Raw genomic sequence first — 20,419 nt, 5'->3', positions numbered from 1 at the left:
GCTGAAGAGGAAGAGAAGGGACTGTGGGTTGAGGCTTGTTAGTGTGATCAAAAACAGTGGAAGAATTATCTGGTTCAGGCCTCACAACTGAGAGTTATTGTTTTTCCTTAAACGACTTACGTCATGTGGTCACTTTTGTCAAGGTGGGAGTGAGGTCACATGGCAAAGTCTATCCTTTCCAACCCTAGCAGAGATGGTTGTCAGCCCCGTGGCCACCTCCACTCCAGTGTGGGGACAGCAGCTAAGGTAACAGCTAAGGAAGCCCCACGTTTCCTTTAAGATTACCTATGTGTAGATTTATAACTTTCACCCTGGTGTTATGAGTTTTACATTAACCCTTTAGCTACAGATTTTACAGGGTTTTAATCAGACCCAATATGCTTACAAATCCTGAAAGTACAGAAAGTTTACACAGATAAGATTTCTACCCTAGCAAAAGTTTTAGAGAGTTAACCCAAATCCAACAGAGGATGAGATGAATAGTAATTGTCCCTATCAGGAAGAGTCAGTCCCTTTATTCTGTCTTGTTCTCCCTTTCTCTGTCACACAGCAGGTGGCTCACTCAATATAAGACAAAGATTTTGGAGGAAACCTTTAAACAAGCACACTTGGGTCTACAGGGGTGGGAGGGAGCCATACCCTAACTCTGGAGCCAGATTTTAGTTCAAGTGGGACGGCATAAAACAGCAGTCTAATGCCACTCATCCCTAAAAGACACCCGAGTCCCTGTAAAACTGAATCTAGTAAGCTGAGAGCAAGGCTTAGAGAGAGGAAATGTTTGAGTCCTGGCTGTAGACAGAGGATGCTGCAAGAGGAAGCCGAGAGAAGCGCCAGCCAGTGAAGAGTGTGTGCGTAGTGTGTGCACGTTGCTGCCGGCCTGTCGCTGCTGGCCTACTGGTTCCTGCTAGGGCTCGCTCCCAGCTCCCACTTTGCAACAAACTTACAGATCCATCTATGGTAACTTAAAAGACAGGACATTTACACAGTGTATGTGTTGGGGAGACCAGACAACACCGAACAGGGCTTGGAGCCGAGAAATAGGGAGTGGGGAATCTCTCTGCGTTTCCTGAATCACTCACAGTATTTGTAAAGGTCCCAAATAATATTAGGATCTAAGGTGCCATTAGATGGCCTTTGGATTGATTATCTAAGGGCTATTAAAGCCAAATTTGATTGCAAAAGTGAATAAATTTAGGTCCCTTTAGGTCAGATGGAGAGGCTGGAGGTTTTCTAAGAGGCATCCCAGGGGAGAATGAGAGGGTATGGAAGACACGTTCCCATGGATGAGAGAAAAGGAAAATTCACTGTAGCCTGTAGTCACAGACTCAGAGGACTGAATGAGAACCAAACTGTTCAGTGGGTCATCACCACACTCAACGGGGGTCAGGAGCTTAGCCTGGCTAAGCCAGTGGGGAGACTTGGTGCCTGGTACCAGCACTTTCCCAGAGGTAAGAAGGCAAGAAGGAAAACCAAGCTCTCGGAGGAGGGGTCTCATCCACAGGGAAGGGTCTAGGAATGAGGTCACAAAAGCCACAAGGGCCTAAAGGAGCTGTGGGATTACGGGCAGCTCCAGGGGGAGGAAGGAGGCAGCAGGGAGGGGTGCAATAGCCTGGTTTGGCCTAAAGAAGCTGCAGGGTTGGGGTCAGGTGAAGGGTGGAGGGATGGGGTCAGGTGAAGAGGGCCAGCTATAGCCTTAAAGATCATGGCTGGGGGTACCTCTGCCTCCAGAGTACCAGAGGGGTGCCGGACACTCAATGGTTACTTCCTCAGACTCAGGGAAATGTTTTCACCAACCAAAGAGGAAACTTACCTAATTGCCGCTGGTGGATGGGGTGCTGAGCAATCGATGAACCGGAAGGTGAATGTGTTGCAGGTGGACTGGAGCTGAAGGATAGAGTCTCAGTGCAGCTTAGACCGTGAGGGGAAAAGCAGGCACCGTGAGGGGAAAAGCAGGCACCAGGAGAGTCTATCCGAGTCATGGAATCAAATGTAAGCATTATAGCTTGGATGGAAAGGTATCCTGGCAGCCAGGAGCCAAGGATTACCACAAAGTCACACCACACAACAAAGCTCACACAAGAGATTTATTGGGAGGGCAAAAACCAGGAGAGTGGGGGCGGGAGAGATGGCTTAGCGGATAAGAGTATTGACTGCTCCTCCAGAGGACCCAGGTTCAATCCCCAGCACCCACATGGCAGCTCACAACTCCAGTTCCAGGGGACCCTCACACAGACATACACACAGGCAAAACACCAATGCACATAAAATAAGAATAAATCCATTACTTAAAAAAAAAAAAAAAAAACCACCTCTGCTTGGGCAAGAGACAGCAGCAAACTGAACAGGATACAAGGTTTATATAGAGTTTCTTGGGAAGGGGGTGGAGATTGGTGGGATTTTACTTCGAGAGGTCCTCAGGGGAGGGGCCTGTCCGCTCTGGTGGCATGAGCGGGGGGGAGGGGAGTTACACATGTCATTTTATTTCTCTACTACATGTCTGTAAAGCATTACGGAGTAATTTTTGTCAGAGGTGCAGGTTTGTGAACCTTCTGCGTCCTGGGTCTGGATTTCGTTCTGTTGCCAGCTGTCCGTGAGCTTTGTCCTGTGGCCCCTCCTGTGTAATATTCCACGGGGCGGCTACATCACCATCCCTTAACACTTTTCTGCAATCGAGGGGCTGTTTCTGGAGTTTTGCTCTTATGAACGGTACCGTTATAAGCATCAAATACATGCCTCTGAGTACACACACACACACACACACACACACACACACACACACACACACACACGGGGCATTTTTACTGGGTGATAGGCTGGCAAGGGATTGCTTGGTCCTGGGGGACATAATCACTCAGCTTTCCAGAAGGTACTGTGTGTTCCCAGGGGGCCATACAATTGCACAATTTGTCTCTGACCTGAAAAGTCCAGGCGGGGATGCAAAGAGCGTCTTTCAGCACCTGGAACTCTCAGCTCTCTGAGGTTTGTTAATCCAGCGGCGACAGCTCCTGTCTGCAGCTGTTTCCCTGGCAACCAGTGAAACTGGAGACCTCCGTCCTAGGGGCCTGTTCTGTGACTTGCCCGTGCGTGCAAGCCTCTGCCGTTTCCACCAGATCTCTGGTCCTCATCATCCGGAGGCTGCATGTTATTTATCAACGTCGTCTTCAAACGTTACTCTGTTGCCAGTGTCCTTTCCCAGGCTGTAAACTACCCACTTGCTTTCTCTGAGAACTATTTTGACAAGTGAAAGCTTTTGGCTTGTGATTGTCACTTACTGGTCTTTTGTTACAATTTGCTCTATTTGTATCTCATTTTGGAAATTCTCCCTGTTCCCCAGGTCATAGGAAGGCCCCTCTGTTGTCTACCAGAGCTCTTCCGGCTTCCCTCCTGACATTTCCTCCCTTGATCCTGGAGTTCATTGTGGTGGGTATTTCGAAGTAGAGATGCACTATCTAGTCCCCTCTCTAGCTCAGTCTCAAAGGGACTCTCAATTTCCCCCTCCTGTCACTTGGGCTCTGCTAGGTCGGCCCCTGAGTGCCTGGTCCTGTTTCCCAGGACAGTTTTGTCTCCTGTAACCATGACTACCTCTCATTGCCACCGTGGCTTCATGAGGATTTTTTTTTCCAGGTTCATAATTTATTGTACAAATTGAGTATTACATGATGAGTTGACATCAGCTTCTTCAGGCATGGGACTAACAGATGAGGTCAGACATTTCAAAATCCATTTATGTTGCCTTCACAGCTGGGGTTTTTTTAGGCCTTAACTCAAAGTATAAGACCAACAAAGCAATACTTCCATATGTGGCCAGTACACAATTCATTCTACCTGTGAGAGTGTAAGAGCTGAAATACTTTTTAATACCAGTGAACTGGAATTGGCCATCACTTTCTGGACCAGCCATGACTTCTTCGCCCAAATCACAAACTACGCAGCTGATGTCTTTCAACAAACCCAGCTACCAGCCTTCATGAGGATTCTTAATGCCCACAGCATGTGCCCTGTCCATGACTGGAGGCCCACCTCTCCACCGGTTCCTCCACTGTAAATGGGGACAACAGTGGCCTTCCAAGCTGGGGGTTGGAAAACACAGAGAGTAGGACCCCAAGCATGCAGCTAGTGTTCTTGACCCCTAAAGCAGTACTTCCCTCATTGGGGCTTTGACCGGTTAGGTTGTACACTAAGTTTGGGCCTCAGCTCCCTGGAGACGTTAAAAGGTAGACCCCATCTGTCCTCCGACAAGGAGTAAACGGCAGAGCTGGCACGAAGGCTATCGAAGACTGACCCAGTGTCAAGCATCTATGAATGTGTCTGCCCACCTCTCCGAGGAATGAGTGACAGAAATCGGCAGAGCTAATCAGTGGGCCTAGGGAGATAGGCGGGGTCTAAGTCCCAGTCACACACACCTCTGAGTCCCTCTAGAGAAGACATGCCTTGCCCCAGAACCCTCAGTCACCCACAGGGCAAAGAGGTTCACAGCAGGAGCCACATACATGGGTAGAAAATTTAAAAATTAAAAAAATTCCCACTTCCCAGGAAGGCTCTGTAGGAAAGTCATGGTAACCATGGTGACTACCGGATGGAACACCTGTCTCAGACATGTTCCACAGACAGACTGAGTGCCCTAGATCCTCTGGGTCAGGACCACAATCGGTGCCACCAGGAACTCATACTACCCAGCTGTGGCCATGTGAGGTTCAGGCCCTGCAAGCCTAGAAAGGGCCAGCTTGAGGAGGGCTTGAACAGGAACCCTCAAACTTCCCCAGGGTGGAAGGTTTAGAGACAGTAGAGATAAGGTCAAAAAGAGACAGTTGACTCTGAAGCTTTCAGCCAAGCAAGGCTCCTTCCTCCAGGCTGTCTGCCATTCACAGCTCCACACAGCATGCACCCTTCCCTTCACAGCCCAGCCCAGCCCAGATGTCACCTGGACACTTGATTCCTGGCTTATGGCTAATTAATTAGCTAACGGCTAGTTCACCATCATTTCCCCCACTTCATTCCTTTCTAATTTATTGATTTATCCTTTTTCCTCATTCATTCAATAAAAGTCTAACACCAATGGTCTTCAGAGAGGCTGTCCTGACAGGCCCACCTGCCCATGCCCAGCCATGTGGGATGGGAAGGAGCGGCTCAGTATCCTGAGGAGGGCAGTGCAGGCCTGTGCTGGTCACACACAGCCAGGCCACCCAGTGCCTAATGAAAGTAGGGAAAGAAAGCCTGAGGACCAGCCCTTGCCCCTGGCCTGCCTAACACCTTAATGCTGCCTCTAAAAGCCCCCACGGCCGCAGTCAGTATGTGCCAGACACTCCAGAAGGTTCCCCAGCTCCTTTGGTATTCATTCTTTCGGCCAGCATCCCTCAGTGCGAAGAGAAGGAGCCTCATGAAGTTCTGGGAATGTAGGAAACCGGTGGCCGAAGATTGTGATTTCATGTAGCCTGGAAATTCGGGAACTTCATCCAGGAGAGGAACTTATCAGCCCTCCTGGACCCACCAAGGACCTCTCTTTTAGCCTCCCTGGCACACTCCCTTCCTCCAGGATGGTCCCCAAGGCCTCACAGTGCTGGTTAAGCATGGACAGGACCAAGCTCTGCCTCAGCCAAGAGCTCACTTGGACAGACCTTCCTCAGTGATACTGAGGCAGTCCACATCTGTTGGGATAATCCCTTACAGAATTTTTCTCTCTGTTCCAGCCTCACAAATCCTTCTCTACCTTCATCTTTGAGGTCTTTCCCTTCAAATCTCACTCCCAGATACTACCACCCTCCTAAATTTACGAGACCAAAAGGACACGGGGTCTCCCTGGCAAATGCCCAGCTCAGTCAATGATCTGTTGCCTCCCAGGGATTCTCCCCCAACTCAGGACAAAGGGCCAATACAACCCAGAGAAAACACTTTATCGCCTCCTTACAACCCTACAGACCAATAAGAACTCCATTTCTTTCTTGTCTTCTTTAGAGTCTATATACCTAACCATGGGCCCATTGTCAAACCTCTAGATAAGGCCTTACGGAACCAGAATGTAAACCACTAAATAACTCTTTCCTTCATCACAACCTTCCAGACACAAATGGACCTCACCAAGGCCCCAATCACAGCCCTTCCCAACCTTCCAAAAGAATTCCCCCCTATATATAGCAGAGAGGGAGAAATGGCTCTAAGACTCCTGGGACAAAAACATGGAGGCACTTAGGAGTGTTAGCTTTCCTTTCTAAACAACTTGATAACACTCTTAAATGCTGGCCTCTGTGCCATCGAGCAGTGGCTGCCTGCCACTGACCAGGAGCCTAGCACACTCGCATATGGACGACAAATGAACACTCATAATGCCTATTAATACCTTGCCAGCCCCTGCCTCACCCAGTCCTAACTCTTATTAGGAAATCTAAACATTTCTATCCACAAATAAAAATCTCCTAAATGTCACAACCCTCCTCCCTATAACAGGACCCGTTACATATCAGTGCCCATAAGTTTTAGGGTACACTCAGGCAGTTCATATAGATACAACAGACTCCCAACTTCCAAACTTGGGACAGTGATAACCACAGCCCAGAGTACAAAGAACTCAGCCCGACCGCCAAACACATCTGCTTTTCCCAAAGCTCTCTCACCCTGGGGAGATGTCAGAGACTTCACACCTACACAGGCTCCGGTATGCCCTTCCCACTGTGGTGACTGCAACGAGAAATGTCCTCTGTGGGCTCAGGAATGAACTTTGGGTCCCTCAGTTGGCGGTGCTGGTAGAGGAGGTACTGGTAGATGGAGGGAGCCTTGCTGGAGGAAGTGTGTCACGGGGGGCCGGGCTTTGAGAGTTCACAGTCCTGCCCAGCGTCCAGTTGGCTCTCTCTGCTTCGCCTCTGCAATGAAAGATGTGGTCTCTCCACTTCCTACTCTGGCTGCCTGCTCTCATGCTTTCCCTGGTACTGTGAACTCTCACAGTGGAACTGCAAGCCCAAGAAAATGCTTTTTTCTATAAGCTGCCTTGGTCACCCGCCCTACACTCACGGGCAGCAGACTGGGCACGTAGAGGACACTTATCACCCCGGGGCTCACCCACTCAACTTGACACTTCTCTTTGTCTCCTGTGTCGGTTGCTCCTCTTGTTCCGACCAAATACCTGACAAGATGAGGCCTCAGAGACCCGTGTTCATTTTGGCCTGCAGCTTAAGGGGATACAGTCTGTCATGACAGGAAATGCATGCCAGCTTGGGTGTGAGGCTGAGGGTCTCAAACAAGAGAGTGAGCAGGAAGAGGGGCGAGTGGGGGGGGGGGAGCTAAGCTATAAAACCTCAAGTCCTGTCTCCAGTGATCCACTTCCTCCACCAAGGCCCCATCTCCTAAAGGTCCCACAAGCTTCCACAACAGTGCCACCAGCTGGGGACCAAGTGTTCAGATATAGGGGCCTATGAGGGACACTTCACATTCAAATCACAACTACCAAACTCCTGACCCAAATTGTAGTTATCTATTGAAAGAGCCACCAAAGGCCCAAGTGTTAGAGGCACTGGGGACCAGTGGAACCGACAAAAAAGGCTGCCCCTTCACCCTCCAGCCCCAGAGGCCCTGGCTATTCCCTCAGTCAATCCCAAGCTTGAAGGAACAAGAAGAAATAGCAGAAGATGGAGTGATACAGCGGGACCCTGGTTTTCCTTACCAGGGAGAACTGTCCTTCCTGCTAATCAAGAGAGGAAAATCCTCACCAGATTGCAGAATTCCTCACATATAGACTCTAAGCCTCCACAAAGGCTTCTGCCTCCCTTTCTCCAATGCCCAAACCTGGGAGTTTAGATTAGAAATGCTCAAAACAAACAAACAAATAAAAGCCACCCCTCTCCCCCGCTCTTGCTCTTGCCTCATCTAGGGAGAGTTCCAAGGTTACAGCTCTGGAGACTCACTCATATTTAGAAATTGCTTGCTATTATTGGCTCCAGTATTCTCAGACATCCTTTGTCTGGGCTTTGCTTCCTCGGCTCCATAGGACTGGTGTGTATTTGCAGCCTGGTGGAATCATTTTATCCGCTCAGACACTTCCACCATGTCCACCCTCTGGCTTGACCCTTCTCTTTTCACACAGTCTCCTGGAATTCCTCTGCCTTTGTTACCCTAACCTGCTCCACCCCTACTATAAAACCACTCAAAAAGCCATCCAAGCATCAAATAAACGAAAGAATTCTAGCTTCACAGATTGTTGGATCTGAGTCCCCACATCCCTGACCAAAGGATGCATCCCTTCCCTGGTTAATCTTTTGGATCTGATTGCCACCGATTCCACCTTCCCTATCCAGGCAACAGCCATCAATGACGCCACTGACTCTAATATAAAGTTCAAATTCTCACTCTCTTTGACACATCCATGAGTACAGCTGGACCAATACTATGGATTAAAATTAACCCAGCTGGCTTCCATTTGTATGAAAAGCTGCTGCTACTCTGGGCTTCTCAAAACAACAAACAAACAAAAAAGCAAACAAAAAACTTTCCACTGTAGCTGGGCATGATGGCACATGCTTTTAATCCCAGCACCAGGGAGGCAGAGGCAGGTGGATCTCTGTGGATTTGAGACTAGCCTGTTCTACATAGCAAGTTCCAGGACAGCTAGTGCTACATCGTGGATTATTGTTTAAATCTTTTTAAATAATTAATTTAATTAACTTAATGACCAATTTTTAAAACTAACTAACTAACTAAATAAATAAATGAAAACAGCTGCCATAAACACATACAACACAGAGTGTGCTTCTTAGTGTGACAAAGCTTACAGCTTCGTGTTCCTAAGCTGTGCGGAAGGCCTAGCAAGAGGGAAAAGGTCAAAGGTGAAGTGTGTTACACAGAATTGAATGACCGTCATTCCCTGTTTACCAGTTAACCAGCAGAGGTGGTCATCTTCACAAATGGAAATTTTTCATCTGTCGGATCTCTTTTCCTTCTAGGTTTTATACAAAAAAAAAAAAAAAAAAAAAGCCACAGCAGTCACTTCCTCTGATACCGAATGTTCTGCTCAGAGATAAAGGGGAGGGTAGGTCAGAGAGGGTGGACGAGCACCAGGGCTGAGAACAGTTTTCAGCATTTACCTTTAGTTCTGACATAATCTCTAAAATTTGCTTGTTAATTATCTTTAACATTTTTCTAACTTAGAACTCTAACTATTAATTTGTGAATTACCAATTGTCTCAGTTTTTTTTCTTCTTCTTTCTTTAGATGTGTTTAAAATCCAGCTAGAGCAGGCTGCCTGTTTGTGATCTATAATCCTATTACCTAGGACATCTCATTTAGCTTAGCACGCACACACAACAATTCAGAGGTATTAAATGCTCCCCATGGAGGGAGCACAAAGTCAAGTTATCTTTAGTTAGACACCACTCTTTTTCTTCTAAAACCCATACGATCTGAATTAGCAGTTATCAAGCAGAAGACCCAGCTGGAGTACCAAATAACGTTTTGGGTTTTTTTTTTCTCCAAAGGTTCCCTCTCCTTTAAATTAGATGTTGGAGGAGGAGTCAGAGATGAGACTGACTGCTAACAATTTAGCAAACCAAAACGTCCTCAGAGGTCTGAAACCAACAAGAACAAATCAAACAATGGGAAGCCAAAATGCGCCGAGAGCTAGCAGACAAAATGGACACCTTAAAACAAATGCTTTGAGAGAAACCTCCCAAAAAATATTCAACAGGATCCTAACAGTCAGATTACAAGAAACAGCACATTGGCCTTCCACCAAACCAAGGGAGGTCGGAGCCCCCAGAAAGAACTCACACCAGGCATCTGAAGAGGCTATGCTGGGTGGTGGACACAAGGCTCCTGCTGTGACCTGGTGCAGATCTGGGTGAATCCTTGATTGAAAGTAGATTGTCCTTGAGGTCCCAAGTTTGAGTACCATAACAGTCAATGCAAAAACACAGAAAATCTCACCTTAAAGGGGATAAGCGATAGTTTTATTCTGGACCCAAAACCATGAGTGGCCGTGGTTCAGGAACACAGATCCGGGTTTCCTCAAGCTCTATGTTCCAACGTGGTAACTGTCTCATGGAATTTTCAAAGTAACAGAACAAAGAAAGCTACACATCAAAATGCTTTTAAACGCATTGGCTAAGGGGTTGGGGTAATGGGTCAGTACTTAAAGTGCTTGCCACTTGAGCCACAATCATGAGGATTGCAGGTTGGATCCTCAGAACCCATGGAAACATCTGGGTGCATTGACCCACTGGCAATTCCAGTCCTGTGAAGGCAGAGATGGATCCCCAGAGCAAGCTGCCTAGATGGATTAGCCATATAGGTGAGCTTTGGTTTCAGTGAGAGACCTTACCTCAGTGAATAAGGTGGAAGGTCATCAAGAAATACTTTGACTAGCCAAGTGTAGTGGCACATGCCTTTAATCCTAGCACTTGGGAGGAAGGGGCAGGCAGATCTCTATGAGTTCAAGGCCTGGTCTACCAAGTGAGTTCCAGGATAGCCAAGGCTACACAGAAAAATCCTGTCTCAAAAAACTAAAAAAAAAAAAAAAAATTAATCATCAGCCTTGGGCCTCCACAGGCATGCACAAATATGCACATGCAGACCCACACACATCTGTGCCCACATGCATGTGAACATGCATACTTACGTGCACACATACACATCATGGAAACATGAAAAGGAAAAAAATCACAGTTGGAAACAATAGGTAGGCATACCGTAGCAGAGCAAAGTTGGGAGGTCTCTGTTGAAGTCCCAGACTCTCTGGCGACAGTCTTAGTTTGGGGATTGGTAAAAGCTAGTGGCTTGCTAAGAATACACTTTAAAGGTTGTGTTTTTGTTTTTTAGCATAGTCACAAAGCTGTTACGTTAGACATAGGGATGAGCAATGAATGACTTTCAAAGGGACTAAAAATAGCCCAAGATCGTTTAGCTCTGGATTGCCACATGTTAACACTCAATAATCACTGAGTTCAGTCTTTGGGCCTTATAAAATCTAAAACGTAGGTGTGCCTCCCACTTAGGTTAACTTCTGCTGAAAACAAAACCTATATACCGTGGCTGCCCGTATACTCTGAGTGCACACACTCATGCACACAAGAACTCATGGGAGTACCCACTGTCTCTTGTCTACGGCTCCATCCCAGACCCTATCACCTAGCACTCAGTACCCAGCAAGTAATAAAACAGTTGTTAAATGGCACATTGGCCTGTTCTTTCCATCTCTTCTGATGCCTCCCCACCCTGCTGATTATGGAGTATGGGTGGTGCCGAATCCTGGAGGGAATTGAGTGGGAGGAGGAGGAGGGTGAAAACCTCCCTTGAGCCCATAGTTTCTAACCACTTTCCAGCCCCTGATCCTGGACCAGCATTCTGCCAGCCTGGAACAGAAGAAGCGGAGCCAGAGACTAGACCCAGCCCCAGTTCCACATGCACAACAGCCCTTAACCAGGATGCTCCACTTCACACCTCAGGATCAGGCTGTGAGGGTGCAACACTCGGAGAGGGTCAGAGAGCAAGGAGTAGGGAGGAGAAATCTGAATGGAGGCAGTCTGGCATGAAAATGAGTGAAGGCTTCCATCTCAACATCCACCTTCCTTCCTTCCTTCCTTCCTTCCTTCCTTCCTTCCTTCCTTCCTTCCTTCCTTCCTTCCTTCCTTTCTCCCTAAGATTTATATTATGTGTCTTCATGTTTTGCCTGCATGTATATACATGCACCATGCATGTGCCTGGTGCCCACAGAAGTCAGAAGAGGGAGATCGGTCCCCTGGAACTGAAGTTATGGATGGTTGTGAGCCACCATGAGGGTGCTGGGAACTGAACCCAAGTTCTCTGCAATAGCAGCTCTTAACGGCTGAGCGGTTAGTCGAGCTCACACTTCTGTTTTTAAGGGAAGCTGAGTATTGAACCCAAGGACTATATATGCTGAGCGAATGCTCTACCATTGATCCCATCTTACCCTTGGTATCCTATCTCTCTCAAAACCACTTCTCATGCATGAAGCGGGAGCAATAAGATGAACTGGGCACATTAGGTGCAAGAGTAGACGGCTGTGTGCTGGGTGCCGTAGGAGGGGGTCACTGTACCCACAGGGACACAGAGAGCAGGGAGGGCACAGGATACCCACTGATGCTGACAGACAGTTGCCCATAGGGTCGGAGGACTCCACTGACTTCCAAGCAGCAAGACTGCTCCAGAGTGTGGGAAGCAGAGGACACTTGTAATGAAGATGTCAGCGAACCATGGGCAAATCTGTGACACAAACATCCTGACCAAACACTGCCTGTTTAAATGTGGCCGTGTTTTAAAATATGACACCAGGGCCGTGGTGGCTTGCCGTCAGGGAACCTGGCAATGGAGCTCACTGAATTATCTGCTCATTAAGCCAGGGACACGTGTGGTTGTGCCAACAGATAGGAAAAGAGCTTTTCTTTGAAATACATCAGCCATTCTTGACTTTAAAAATCTAACTGAAATGTGAATAAATAGTCTAAGGTGAGTAACAGCTGCTTCTGGGAGTGTAGTCCTTAGCTAGTGGAAAGGCCTTCTGGGAAAAGACCTCCCGGCTGCTGTCACCATTCAGGCCCCCCGCAAAGTGTCTGTGCCGCGGACACAGAAACTGAACAGGAAATAAAGACTGGAATGGAGGCTGGATGTCTTCATTTGCAGACCACTGTGGTTCTGTGCCTTGATGAGGTCGGTGGTGACTTTAGAAGCGGGGAGTTTCCTTCCCTCCCCTTCAGTGGTGGTGTGGTCTGCATCCTCTCAACATGAAGACCCTTCTGCATACCTGGACCCCACCTTCCCACCGCAGGATTTAGAAATTACACCTCCCAGCCCCGCAGCTCCAAGCACAGCTCGCTGCTGCTCAGGGGCTGTGAGCAGGGTTGACCTCGGGAGAAGTGACTCAGAGCTGCCACCCCAGGGTGAGGGCCATGGAGCTGGCGCAGCACCTGTCTCATGCTGGACTGACTCCACCTTCAACTCACTAGCAAAGCCCTGTCAAACCCTCTGCCCAAGCCATGAGGCAGACTCTGGGGTCTGCACTAGAGCAGACATTGTGTGTTCAGGGACCACCATTCAGCCAGCTGAGGAGTGTGGTGGTAGTATTCCCGCTGTTTTACTTCGAGACCTAGCTATTCACCAAGGCAGCCTACACTTGTCTTATTCAATGCAGCCATTCATATTGTCTTCCCAGCGTGGTGCCTAACAGAGTGGGGGGAGGGCAGACTGTCACATCTGTCACTTAAGTATCTGTGGATACTTAAGTGACAGATGGCCATTGGGCTGACCCAAGAGAATCTTCGTGCTTGTATGTGTCGACTCCCCCAACCCATCCTTTCTGGGGCTGCCTGTGGCCCACCATCACACCATCATCACCCCTCAGATCTGGGACCTTGAGAATGCCTCCATGTCCTAACTGAGTGAAACCCCCCTCCACTTGACTATATGCTCCCTACTGAAATGTTTGAGCATCTCCTCTTAGGGTTATCTGTGCACCTCTCAGAGGCAAAGCGGGGTTAAGCTTCTGGAAGCACCAGGACTAGGGGACTCAGGCCCTCGACACTGACCTGCCAGTAGCCATCATTTGCTTGCTCTTACGGTGTGGGCCACTTACGAAAAAAACATCACCCTGAAAGCCAAAAACATCAGCTTCCCAAACAAATATGACTAATTAGATTTAGAAGGAAAGCAAAGCCCCATTATACTACAGATACACACCTAAGGAGATAAGCAGCCCGTGTGAAGAGAGCCCCACGGTCCTACAGAGTGATGCCATTCCGGAGGCCCTAAAGTACCTGAGTGAGAAGGACCGCACCTGCACCCCAGTTTCAGACCCCAGAGAGCAAACTCTAAACAGACTCTAATAGAGGAGACTCTGGGAGACTTCACCTACGTCTGCATCAAGGGCAGAAGTGGCAGTGTTCCCAGAGGAGTCCTGAGTGTCACTTGCCTCAGTAGCTATTGAAACGCTTCCCCAAATCAAAAAGCCACAGCAAAGGCCAGTGGCAGAACCCACAGGGTGGCAAATCTTGAACCTCTGTCTAGGTGAGAATGCATCATGTCGTGAAGGTCATTTTTGTTTGTTTGTTTGTTTGTTTTTGTTTTTCCAGACACAGTTTCTCTGTGTAGTTTTGGTGCCTGTCCTGGATCTCGCTCTGTAGACCAGGCTGGCCTCGAACTCACAGAGATCCACCTGGCTCTGCCTCCCGAGTGCTGGGATTAGAGGCATGTGCCACCACCGCCCGGCAAACGTCATGTTTTAAATCAGTGTGGAAATCGGGCTGCTTCGTAAGTGATGCTGAAAGACAGTGGCCACTTGGAAGAACTCCCTCCTGCCACAACAAAGCTCAGGTGGGTGGATGCCTGAGTGTAGCTACCCAATCTGTCAGCCTCCAAGAACACATAGTGCAGGTTCACAGGAGGACAGGGGCAGTTCTGAGTCAGGAAGCCCCAGACTGTACAAGAATTAGATAGACTTCAATGTGTCCAGCCTGAGTGAACACATAGTAGCATAGAGCAAGACAGAAGGAAGTAGCCACCAAACTGCCAGACCTACAGAGTCATGTATGCCAGAGAGAGGCAAAGGCCAGCATGGGGGGTCAGCAGGAAGGCACCAGGAACTCCTCAAGGGACACTGTGGCTATTGAACCTCAAGGACATTCAGCTATGGCCGACACGCTGTCAGATGGAATGTTAGCAAGGCTCTATCCTGTATCCACTGGATGAACAGAAACCCCTGACAGTACACATCCAGAAAGGACATAACAGCTTGGCAGGACAGAGACATCACTTTGTTAGAGGACCTATTTCTGCCTAAGATTTCTTCTCTGCCTGCCTCTCCCTTCCTCAAAATCAACCTTCACATCTGATCACCTCAGCCCATAACACAGTGGTTCTCAATCTTCCTAATACTGTGACCCTTTAATACAGTTCCTCAGGTTGTAGTGGCCCCTAACTGTAAAATTACTTCGTTGCTACTTCATGACTTTAATTTTGCTACTGTTATGAATCATAATATAAATATATGGCATGAAGGATATCTGATATGCAACCCTTGTGAAAAGGTCATTCGACCCCAAAAGGGTCATGACCCACAGGTTGAGAACCACTGTGCAGGAGGACAAGGACAGACCCTCCGAAGCCAGAGACAGAAATCTGAAAACAATCTCTCTTCCCTACTAAGGGGTGGCTAACTAAACCAGAGCTGTCCATTACCAGGACACATGAGAGCTTAAAAACCACAGGTCACCTATAGCTCCCTGGAAGGAGTTTGCTAAGGAGCTTCTTAGCAAAAAGGGCCAGGAGTGGGGATGAGATGCTCAGCACATAAAGGTGCTTGCAATCAAGCCTGATGCTGCGTTTCATCCCCGGAACCTATATGATAGAAAGAGAGAGAACCAACTCCATGTTGTTCTCTACCCTTCACATGTACACCTTGGCACGCATTCACACTAAAACAAAACTAAACGTAATTTTTAAAAAAGTAAAGGTCAGGGATACAGGAAACACTCAGCCCTGTCCTGAGAGCCTGAACCTATTACCACTGTGGAAGGCACCCCAATACCACGCCAAAGCTGGCCACTGGAACTCTCCTTGAGATGAGGGCATGGGCAGCTCAGGTAAGGTTGCTGAAGGGGCCCAACCCTCTGTGCCTGCTGCCCCTCCCTCAGAAGCTCCTCGGGAGTACAACAAGAAAGTTTCCCTTCTAATTTCATGGATTTCTTCGACGAGACTGAAATCTTGCTCCTGGTTGTTCTTAATGACCATTCAGACGATGTATTTGGCACATGAAGATTTGGCTGAACGAATGTGGGCTCCAAGCTTGTCTCCAGCTGGCAGCTTGGCCTTCCAGAAGCTCCAAGGACTTCTCCCAAGCATCCACCACTTGCAGCCTTCCTGCTCCCTCCATACACATCCTTCCCCTGCACCAGCTGTGCTCTGGGCTCCCCAGGCACCAGGCATAAGCAGGGGCAGCACTTTTGAAGGAGGTGAGAGGCAGAACGGCCCGTTGCTGCCAAGTTCAAATGCAAAAGGAACCAACCTTCTGGGGACAAGGCCTTGCCCGTTTCCACAGAAGATTTCAGACATTAGCAACCAGTGGTGACAGGAAGCTCCCCCTCCCAGTTACCCACCTGAACTCCTACTCCTATCACCCATCCACAGTAACCGGAAGCAATGTCAAGGCTAGATCCTACAGGACCTAGTTCCCTTTCTGGGCGGGTCCAGGACCCAGCATGACCATGGGTTTGGGTCACCTACAGGTGGCATGGGGGGGAGCACTGGCCAAAATTCGGGCCCCAGAGAATGCCTGGGGTGTCCACTAAGTGTCCCAGGGTGAGCTGGCCACACAAACTATCTGTGGAACATCTGGCAGGCAGCAGAAGGCAGGGCTGGATTCACGGGGTGCGGGGGGAGGGACTGAAGACCAGTTGCTGGGATAGAAGGACCAGGACAGCCCATCTACCTGTACAAGTCTCCCCCATCTCTCCCGCCTTTACCACCTTGCATGGGGATAAGCATCCTCGGGCCTCAGGACTCCATCCATGTGGGACCCCAGCTCAGAGTAGGGCAGGTGATGCAGATATCCAGTGAAGGGGCAGAGCCCAGGAAATGAGGGTTCTCCTTTCATCTGAAGCAACCCCAGGGCCCTCAACCACCCCAGGGTTTTCAGTCACCCAAATCCAAATGCCTGGGGATTCAGAGCAGGTTAGAAGCAAAAGAGAGCTGAACAGGCACACATGTCTGCAACTGGGCAAATGTGCATCTGAGGCAGGGTGTGAACATTCATCTGGACACACATGAGGTGATGGGGACGCTGGTGAGGATATTTCAGTGCCTGTGTGTGCAGGCACCTGTGAGTGCGAGCATGTGACTGTAAGCGGAACAGACACTGACTGTGGTCTGTTGGCACTGGCAGGGAGGCACACACGCAGGCTGGCCATGTGCACTGTGGAATGCATCTAAAAGCACCTCTCACACCCATGGTGAGTTCGCAAAATTCTCACACCTCCCCCGCAGCCCCACATTGTGATCCTGTCCATTTCAGCTCTCACCTCACCTTCCTTAAGTGTCCCCTCCCAAGCTCTCAGCCCCAAGCAGCCCTACTCAGGGCATCTCCAGGTATCCCAGCATATACACCCACCACCCTGAACCCCTGACCATATCCCACCTATCAGGTGTCTCAGGGCCTGGGCTGGCCCTTGCCCCCTACCCAGACCCTGCCCCACATCCAACACCCAGGCTCAGACCCGGGCACAAGACTCAGAAGTGACTTTATTTCTCTGTAGTTAATGCCCCTCAGGCCAGGCTGTTGGGCTGCCCCTGGCTTAGCCTCCCTCCCCTTGGGGACCTGGAGGGTCCCAGTCCCCTGCCCTCACCCTCCCCCCCACCCCAGCTTCCTGCCAGGATGTCTGGTCTCCTGGAGATGTCCAGCTGCCTGGGATATGGAGCTGGTGGAGAAATGGAGAAGGCTCACATCTAGGGAGGTGGAGAGCCACAGACCTTGATACCAAGCCCTTGCTGTCTCAGCCCTAGCCAGGCCAGGCTGGGGAGGGGCAGCAAGAGGCTCAGGGGACAAGCTCCAAAGCCCTGCAGGAGGGAGGGAGGGAGGGAGGGGCCTCAGGGCCCAGCCCAGAGGAGAGCGGGCCCCAGGCTCAGCAGGAGCCCCCCAGCCAGGGCCCAGGGGCTGCGTCCCACTGCTGCTGCCCCGTTGCACAAATCTTTCTCGCAGCAGTCCACGTCGACTTTTAAGATCCCAGAGTTAATGAACCCCATCAGATAGTCTGAGAAAAAGTGCCGCTTAACGAAGTCGCAGGAGGAAGCACACATCTTGTTCACAGAATGATCCTTCCTGCCTAGGGGAAAGAAGAAGGCATGAGGCTAAGGTCCATCTCCACCTGAGCTCTGTTCCTCCCGTTCCTCCCCCACCCCACCCGCCGAACCCAGGATCCTCTTAGATCAGTTTCTGACTTGGAGCCAGGGAGGAACAAGCCAGTGTTGTCTTGCCTCAAACTCACGCTCTTGTTCCAGGCAAGAGGAACTCAGAGGATATCTCTGACCTCTCCCCAGAGCTACCTTTCAGTAGCCTAGTGCCCTTACCAGGTCCAGACTTACTGCTGCTGGGGTCGGTGATCCGCACGCTGGCACAAACGGTGTCGGTCGGCTGGCACTGCTTCGGGGCGCAATGGCTGGAATTGGCCAGGGTGCAGTCCTGGCACCACAGGCCATGGGCTAGGCAGGGCACGGGGAGGGGGATGACCAGAGGAACCCAGGCCAGGACAGCCAGGCCCTGCACCCCCTCTTCCCCAACCTGCTGCAGCTACCATAGTAGAACCATGCCCATAGATGAGTTCCACTCCTACAAGACCCGAGTGGGCCTCCAGGCTGACCCTGTGGCTGTACCTGCACATCCTCCCTCCCCCATCCTCTTCCTTCTGCACACAGCACCCCCAAAGATGGGTGGTTTCCAAGATAGGAAAGGCCCACCCTACTTAATAGGAAGCCCAGTGGACCTCTGAGAACGAGGGACCTCTACGCAGTACCAGAAGCCCGTTGAAAAGGCGCTTGATGCCCTCGGGTGCGGGTAGAGCCCCGGGGGCTGGAGCTGAGATGTAAGAGTGGTGGTCCCCGCGACATGACCCCTCCCCGCGGGCCCCCGACTCACCCGGCGAGGGGCACAGCAGCAAGGCCAGCAGTGCCAGGCCGAGGCTCTTCATGGCTGCAGGCAGCATGCTCTGAGAGGGCCTGAGAGAGGCGCGGGGGCTGCAGGCAGGGGTCCTCTGGGGCGCAGGCCTGGAGGGGAGTAGCCTCGGTTAAAGGACCCAACGCCAAGGACCCTTCCCTTTTCCGGCCTGAGGACGCGACCATTCCCCAGAAATCAAAAGCGCGCGCGGGGGAGAAGGGGGGTCCTTCCAGGAGCCTGAGATGCCCCACCCCCAACCCATCACCCGGAGCATCCACCATCACCGCCTCCCCTCCAGGGAAGAGAAATCTGCCCTCTCCAATGAGGTGGCCGCCCGAGGTCCCCGAAGCCTTCACCCTGCACCTGCGTGAGGAGGGTGTCTTCTCTCCCCAGGGAGCTGTAGGTGCGTCCGGACAGGAAAGGCGGGAGGAGGGAGCGCACCTTACCTGCCGGCGGGGGAGGGGTGCACGCCGCGTCCCCGTCCTCGTCCCCACCCCTGGGCTGGGGGGCCGGGAACCCCGCGCCGAGTCCCCTCCCCTGGTCCCCGCGCGCGCGCCTCGGCGCTCACCGCGAATCGGGGCGTGAAGTGCGGGCCTCAGGGTCGGGGGCGCACTCACATCCCTGGGGTGTCCGCACTCCGGGCTCAGCAGCGGGCGCGGCGCGGGGAGCGATGCCCTTCGGTCTCCCTGCGGACCGGAACCGGGGCGCAGCTTCGTCTTTCGGGGAACGCAGCCGCAGACGCGGACCCTGCGCGAGGGGCGGGGCGGAGCTGGGGCGGGGGCCTCGCGCGGCTGGGAGACGCGCGGGGCGGGGGGCGCCCGGGGCTGGAGGCCACGCAGCAGGTCGCCCTACCCGGCCTCTGCGCCCTTCGCTCGCGCGCAACGCCCCCTCTAGGCCTCCCGCTCCCGCCGCAGCTGCCCCCCACCCCTATCCACCTCCCTACCCGGCGTGGGAGGATCCTCCCCCTCCACTTGGCCGTGGTCCCCTTGCAGATTCTCGGAAGAGCTTTGGCTGCTAAAGGAAGCGAAATGCACAAAGACGCAGCGAAGGAGGGAGGTAGCGGTCGTGGAGTTCAGAAGACCAGCCTTGGGGCTCCTCCCTCCCCAACCTCCACCTCGCTTCCGATTGTTCCAGCCAGGTCTACTCCTAAGAGCGCCCATGATGCCCACCGGCAAACCAGCCCCAGGGACTTTTGTCACCAACCACACCCACACCCAGAAGGTGACAATCCTCATCCGAGTACAGGGAGGGTTAGCCAGATTCACACCTTGCACTCCGTTCCACCTGTCTTTCCATCTCTCCTGGGCTCTGAGTAAGCCACAGCTACCATCGCTCCCTTTCATCCAGGAGTAAAGGTGTTTCGAGTTCAAAGCCCTAGGCAGACCTTAGTTTCTGCCCCCTCTGCCCATGAACCTCACACCAGACAAACGACTGTCATTAATATCAGATCCTTATTAGATATGGCAACCTGGGCTGTCAGTTTGAGAGCATAGTGTCTGTTCTCCTTATTCTAAACAGCACATACATTACTTCAGTATAGGTGCACATCTCCTCGCTGTCTGAGTGTTGAGTTACAGGTGAGGAAAACACACAACGATCGAGCCTCCTGCCCGGTGCCACGCCAATCACTAGGTGACTCGGCCAATAGTGGGATCAAACAGCCTGAGCACTTGAGTGGTTCACAAAGGAAGAGAGGGACTAGACACTTTGAAGACAGGATCTAGATGTAGAGAGTGCAGAGGGTAAGAATTAGTTCATACACAGTTCTCTTCCCTTCAAACCAGT

The 20,419-nt window shown here is 51.0% G+C and overlaps 2 protein-coding genes across 3 annotated transcripts; both read right to left on the bottom strand.

Moving 5' to 3' along the window:
• Positions 1-3,611: 3,611 nt before the first annotated feature.
• On the bottom strand, positions 3,612-3,902 carry LOC131897159 (ATP synthase membrane subunit K, mitochondrial-like). The gene has a single exon (XM_059248043.1). It carries the CDS (start codon positions 3,899-3,901, stop codon positions 3,725-3,727), a length of 177 nt encoding a protein of 58 aa, XP_059104026.1. The 5' UTR covers position 3,902; the 3' UTR covers positions 3,612-3,724.
• A 13,369-nt stretch (positions 3,903-17,271) lies between these two features.
• Positions 17,272-18,738, bottom strand: Ly6h (lymphocyte antigen 6 family member H). 2 transcript variants are annotated; one of them, XM_059247879.1, is made up of 3 exons: positions 18,617-18,738; positions 18,052-18,183; positions 17,272-17,807 (listed from the first exon to the last, which is right to left on the bottom strand). In XM_059247879.1, the coding sequence occupies exons 1-3, from the start codon at positions 18,681-18,683 to the stop codon at positions 17,572-17,574; spliced, it is 435 nt and encodes a 144-aa protein (XP_059103862.1). In that variant the 5' UTR covers positions 18,684-18,738; the 3' UTR covers positions 17,272-17,571. The 2 variants fall into 2 exon arrangements, with proteins under 2 accessions (XP_059103862.1, XP_059103863.1); XM_059247880.1 differs by having other exon boundaries at positions 18,067-18,183.
• Positions 18,739-20,419: the final 1,681 nt, after the last annotated feature.

The sequence above is a fragment of the Peromyscus eremicus genome, chromosome 20, assembly GCF_949786415.1.
Source record: "Peromyscus eremicus chromosome 20, PerEre_H2_v1, whole genome shotgun sequence".
NCBI lineage: Eukaryota > Metazoa > Chordata > Mammalia > Rodentia > Cricetidae > Peromyscus > Peromyscus eremicus.
The sequence above is the reverse complement of the archived record's forward strand: the minus strand, read 5'-3'. Positions and strand labels throughout refer to the sequence as shown.